General features: G+C 54.3%; 1 protein-coding gene across 4 annotated transcripts in view; it reads left to right on the top strand.

Annotated features, from left to right (window-relative positions):
* The first annotated feature begins 486 nt into the window (after positions 1 to 486).
* STIM1 (stromal interaction molecule 1) overlaps positions 487 to 5,862 on the top strand; it is a 13,853-nt gene continuing 8,477 nt past the window's right edge. The window contains exons 1-3 of one of the 4 annotated variants that reach the window (XM_026841294.1): positions 487 to 966; positions 2,032 to 2,132; positions 2,575 to 2,810. In XM_026841294.1, the coding sequence (XP_026697095.1) occupies positions 805 to 966; positions 2,032 to 2,132; positions 2,575 to 2,810 (499 nt within the window). In that variant the 5' untranslated portion in view covers positions 487 to 804. The remainder of the gene's footprint in view (positions 967 to 2,031; positions 2,133 to 2,574; positions 2,811 to 5,862) is intronic. The other 3 variants (XM_026841295.1, XM_026841296.1, XM_026841297.1) reach the window with 3 other exon arrangements.

The raw sequence follows: 5,862 nt of genomic DNA, 5'->3' as shown, positions 1-5,862 counted from the left end.
TCTAATTTTGTAATCGCTCCCTTCTCCAGCAAGATAAGTGTGTGGAGGAGAGCAGACCGATGGTGTGTGGAGGAGACTGAGCTGGGGTGGAAGGAGAAGTCCCCCAGAAAGCTACTGCTGATTCCAGACGTGTTATTTTTTTTCCTGACCAAGCAGCACATGTTTTGTGTCTAAATATTTTTACCATCTTGCTCCAGTGTGAAAGTTGTCTCTTGACAGGCTCCCTCTGTTTGGCTCAGGAGCTGCAGTGGGAAAAGGCGATTTGCCTGCTCAGAGCTGTCAGCGATTCTGCCTCAGGAGGAGAATCTGGGGGCTTTGCAGACCCGCAGGCAGGCAGAAAAATCTGCAGAGGTTTCTAGAGGCTACAACAAGCACCCCGAATATCCTTCCCTAAAGTCTACCTCTCCTTTACCTCCCCCGTGCGTGCCACCTGCAGCTTGTGCCGTTGTGAGGCAGAGGGGCGGGTGGGAAGGGGTCGAGCGGGTCAGCGACGAGCACACGCTCTGCCTCTGCTCCCCGAGGGCTGGGGCAGGGCGGCGTGCTGGTGGCTGGCAATGTGTGAGGGTGAAGGGGGGACACCGGGGGGGGTTCTGGTCACCCCAGCAGCCGCCTTGTCTGTCAGGCAGCTGCCCTGCATCCCTGCAGCACCAGGGTGCCACCTCTCCTCCTTGTGACTTTCGCTTCTGTCACGAGTAAGATGAAGTTGTGTGGAGGCTTTTTTTTTTTTCTCATTTGCTGGGGGGGTGGCAGCCAGCAGCTGTGCTGGCCTCACTGCAGCGCCGGCCTGTTCTCCCCCAGGTGCGGATGGCGCTCAAGAACGCCGAGAAGGAGCTGGAGTCCCACTGCAGCTGGGCTGCGCCCGAGGCCCTGCAGAAATGGCTCCAGCTGACCCACGAGGTGGAGGTCCAGTACTACAACATCAAGAAGCAGAACGCGGAGAAGCAGCTGCTGGTGGCCAAGGAAGGGGTGAGAGTTTTCAGCATCTTGTCCCGGGTCTTCCCCTCGCAGCCGTGGGGAAAGGTTTGGGGAGCGAAACCCGCGGAGTTGGCTTCTCTGCACCTTCTTTATTTCCTTTGGAGTGCCTTAAGTTTGCGTTTGTTTCAAGCTCAGCACAAACCTTCCCAGAGGTGTGAGGAGGGGCTGAAAACCCCAATCGGTGATCCCCTCTCGGCTGTGTCTGGGCTGGAGCGCAGGGAAGGGGCAGGGGGTGAGCTGCTGCCTGCGCAGTCAGGGAGCGGGAGGTTTTGCGCCAGCTAAGCCTCATCCCTGCTCCAGGTGATGGACGTGCGCAGGCAACAGAATTCCAAACGTGTGCATGCGATCTGTGGGGATGAATCATTTCTGGATTCCCAGTTGTTTTAAATCTCCTGTGCCAACCAAAAAGCGATGAGCTGCAGGGAAGCTGTTGTAACATGTGCTTGTCTCTGTGGACGTTCACAGCAGTCAGAGCTGGCAGCACAGAAAAATCTGTCTGCCATAATATGTTTTTGTTGTGAACATTTTAACATTTCAATGGGGTTTTTTTTTGCTGTGTCAGTTCTCATGCCCACACCCTTGGTTTGTAGTCATGCCACTGGATCTGGGAACCAGAGCGCTGTGTGTGGAGACTTTATGTTTGAGTCTACGCTGTGCCACAAAGGGAAGGCAAAAGAACCCCAACCCCAAAACAGAAAAACCTCCAAACCACCAACCCTGGGGCATTAACAGTGTTTCTCTGATAGTTTACTCACGGGAAAGACAAAACAAGAGCCATTTGCTGCATGAAGTAGCTGGTTCAGTTCCCTTTGACTCTTGGGAAGTCAGGAGAAGGGCCAAGGAGGAGCATGAAACCCCCAACCTGCTCACTCGCTGCTGGCAAACTCCTCACCCGCTGTGTTAGGAAGGGTAACAGTTCCCTTCAGCAAAACCCCGTTTGCACGTGTGCAGACAGCTGCAGGGACTGTTTCTGTCTCGGCCCATCCAGGATGTTCTTGTCCTGGAGGAAACACAAGGTCGTCTTCTTCCTGTGACCTTTTTCTGTTGATGTTCCAGGCTGAAAAAATTAAAAAGAAGCGAAACACCCTGTTTGGAACATTTCATGTTGCTCACAGCTCCTCTCTAGATGATGTTGATCATAAAATCTTAACTGCAAAGTGAGTATCTACTTCATACCTTCCCTTATTTCTGCCTGCCTCTTTCAGCCCTCTTGTGTTGCGGACACGAGCGTACTGTAGCCTCTGAAGGTGCTCTTGGTCTCTCCTTGGTGAACTTTTGTTCCCTGGCTTTGGTTAGCTGGGATTGGACTTGCTCCTTTTAATCGATAACTTCTTAATTTTATCTGTGTGAAAGAAGAAATCGCAGCTATGCAGAGCAGTTGAACACCCTGTCAAAATGAGGATTCAGGAGGCTGCAGTATTCTTACAGAGATTGTTCCTGGATATTTCAGTTGTTTGGGTGTTTTTTTTTTTTAATTCCTCTATTCCTGAAAATGGAAAGACATCTCGCGTATCACCTGTAGAGTAGACTCCCTGCCCATGCAAACGTACACGATTGACAGTGTGCTCTCTCCTTCCTCCCCTACACTCTCTCTCGCAGGCAAGCGCTGAGCGAGGTGACGGCCGCGCTGCGGGAGCGCCTGCACCGCTGGCAGCAGATCGAGCTGCTCTGCGGCTTCCAGATCGTCAACAACCCGGGCATCCACACCCTGGCCTCAGCCCTCAACATTGACCCCAGCTGGATGGGCACCCCACGCCCCAACCCCTCGCACTTCATCATGACTGATGACGTGGACGATTTGGACGAAGAGCTCGTGTCTCCCATGTCCATACAATGTAGGTAGAGCGGTCACCACCGCAGGGGGCAGCCCTGGGACCGTAGTTCAGGTGTGTCAGGAGGGATTCAGGACTTAAGCTGGTTTTTAAATGACCGAAGACAAACTGGTAGTCCTTAAGAGCCGGGAATGTCCCTAAGTGCCAGACCACCGCTGCTGGGGCTGCTTGGAGCCTGTTAATTCGTAGATGTGTGTGCTGGTCTCTTGATTCACTGGATTTAAGCATTTACAAAAGCCCCAAAGGCACAGGCTAGACTCACAAACGTGAGAAAGGAAAATGCGGTGCGTTGTCCTCATCTCCCCTCAGCTAGGGCACTTGTCGGGGATAGAAAAGGACCCAAAGGCCCCCCCTCCTCAGGCAGGGCTTTGGGCTCGCACCTCTTGCCATTCCCTGTGGGGAGGAGCAGTCGGTCTGCTGTGCTGCTGCCGACCTCTAACGACCTTCTCAGCATGCCCTGGGACCTGTAACGACCTACTGAACATTCCCTGGGACCTGTAACCCTACTCATCCCTTCCTGGAGCAGAAACCGAACCCCCAGTGCCCCATCTCCTGTGCAGGGTTGTAGCTCCCGGGACGGGTGTTCTCGCCCTCACTATCAGCGACTGTTCCTGTGGGAAGTGCAGCAGCTCCTGGAGGGAGGAGCGGGGCTGCTGCAGAGGGAGGGTGGATGATCCCCCTCTTGTGAGCCCAGGTCTTGCCGGGGGGAGGAAGGGCCTGAACTTGGGTCACCCTGTGCCTGATCCTCTCACGATCGCTGAGCTCTTGCATTAAGGGAAAGCTGTCTCCCTCTCTGCGAAAGGTTTGTGAATCAGTCCTTACTATTCCCATGTTAAACTGACCCAGATTCAGGCTTGCTTCTCTCAAAAACGCATTTCCAAATACAGTTTCCTATCTCTGGCTCTTGCACAAGAGAATGGGGGGGCTGAGGAGCAGTTCCAGCTGCTCTGCCGCAGCTTTCGGAGCTCCAGCTGGGAGAGGGAGCCCGTGCTGGCAGCGCTAGCTGCAGCAGTCTTCAGTTCCGTCTGCTTCGGGTCACCCAGTGAGGACTTTTGTGGTTGGACTAGATGGTCTTCAAGGTCTTTTCCAACCTAGATGGTTCTGGGATTCTGTGACTTTGCCAAAAATCTGTTTAGCTGGGTTGAAGGTGGGGGGAGGAACGGCAGAGTCTTGGCGCTGGCCGTGTGCGCTGCAGGAGGTGCTCGTACGCGCCATCGCCACCCCCCTCCTGGTTTCGGGCCGGGGTTAGGTGCTGTGAAGGTCTGGGGGCAAGAGCTCAGGGCGATGGGGGTGAAGGCAGGGTGCTGAGAGTTTGGGTGGCTGGCGGGATGTTAAGGAACAGGGGAGCTGCAGGATTCTGGGGCTCAGCGAACATGGAGGGGGGTAGGAGCTGGCGGTTTGTGGGGTTGGGTGTGCACGGGGAAAGTTTAAAGCCTCAGGGAGACCGTGGTGTCCTGCTAGACTTTGTGATTCACACTTACCGTGTACCACTGGGGGTACCACACCTGGAGGGCTGTGTCCAGGTTTGGGCACCTCAACCCCAGAGAGATCTGGAGGGGCTGGAGCGAGGGCAGAGGAGGGCAACGAGGCCGGGGAAGGGCTGGAGAATCAATCCTGCGAGGAGCCAGGGAAGGGGCTGGGAGTGTTCAGGGTGAGGAGGAGGAGGCTGAGGGGAGCCCTCATCCCTCTCTGCAGCTCCTGACAGGACATTGCAGAGAGGCCGGGGCTGGGCTCTGCTCCCAGGGGATCAGGGACAGGACAAGAGGGAACGGCTGGAAACTGCCCCAGGGGAGGGTCAGGCTGGGCAGGAGGAGAAAATGTTTCCCAGCAAGAGTGGTCCGAGAGTGGAACAGGCTGCCCGGGGAGGGGGGAGTCCCCATCCCTGGGGGGGTTTCAGGGCCGTTGGGATGAGCTGTGGGGGATGTGGGGTAGGGGAGAGCTTTGTGGAGTCGGGCTGAGGGTTGGACTCGCTGACCCCGAGGGGCTTTTCCAGCCTGAGTGATTGGGGGATTCCATGAACGACGCTGGCTCACGAGAGCAGAGCTGGTGACAGGCGCCTGTGGGTGCCCGGGCTCTTGGTATTCCAAGCAGGAAAGAAATCTGCTCTTTGGTGACTATTTGCACACCAAGGCCACGCTGCCCCGTGGCTCCCTGGTTACCTGATGGCCCAGGACACTTGTTTCTCTCCTGTCAGTGGAGACCCTACGTTCTTGTCTCATTTTCTTCCCCACCCTTCACAGCGGCATGAAAGTTTGGACACAGTGAAGTTGGGAGGAGATGCCAATGGCTGGGAACAGCCACGGTGCTCGCTGGGCTCATGCGATTCTGGCTCACACAATTTCAGTTTAAACTTAATTATAAATTAACATCAGGTAAGAATTCTATCAGCTGGAATGGGGAGCAGCAACTGGAGTTGTGGGTTTGCATCTCTCTTGTGGGTTTGGGCAAAGGGCAGCTTTGAGGTAAAACTCCCCGATGCTCACTCTCTGTCACTGCAGGCAGGAGCCATGAGCAACGTCCCCGATTTCCGTTATTTCCCCATAGCTTTTGTTACAGGCTCGGGGGTTTCACATGTCGGACTGGGAGTGCTTTTTCTGACCTACAACAAATTATTTCACAAATGCCCTGTGTATCCTTCGGGACAAAACGCACCTCTGTTGCCAGCAGCAGCGTTACACACAATATTCTGTCTAGGCCTATGTTATGATATGTGACTTAGCGATGTATTTTAGACAGATTAGGACATATTTAGACATAGTTTAGACATATTAAGTCTAAAGTTAAGTTTTTGAGAATAGCCTACAAGTCTAACCTTGCCGTGCAGACTCTAATGTCGCGCTCCGTGGCTCTGGAAGGCCGTTTCCTTCGTACACCCCTCTGATCCACAAGCAAACATGGCAAGCACAACCAAACTCATTCCAAATCTCCCCAAAACCCATGAATAGGCAGAAAAGAAGAAAAAAAAAAAAAAAAAGGCAAGAGCTTATGGTTTGGAGTGGGAGTCAGAAGTTGACCGAGGGGTGCAGGTACAGCTCAGGGCGGGACAGTGCATGAC

This window comes from Athene cunicularia, assembly GCF_003259725.1.
Source record: "Athene cunicularia isolate RWA chromosome 1 unlocalized genomic scaffold, athCun1 chr1_part4, whole genome shotgun sequence".
NCBI lineage: Eukaryota > Metazoa > Chordata > Aves > Strigiformes > Strigidae > Athene > Athene cunicularia.
The sequence above is the reverse complement of the archived record's forward strand: the minus strand, read 5'-3'. Positions and strand labels throughout refer to the sequence as shown.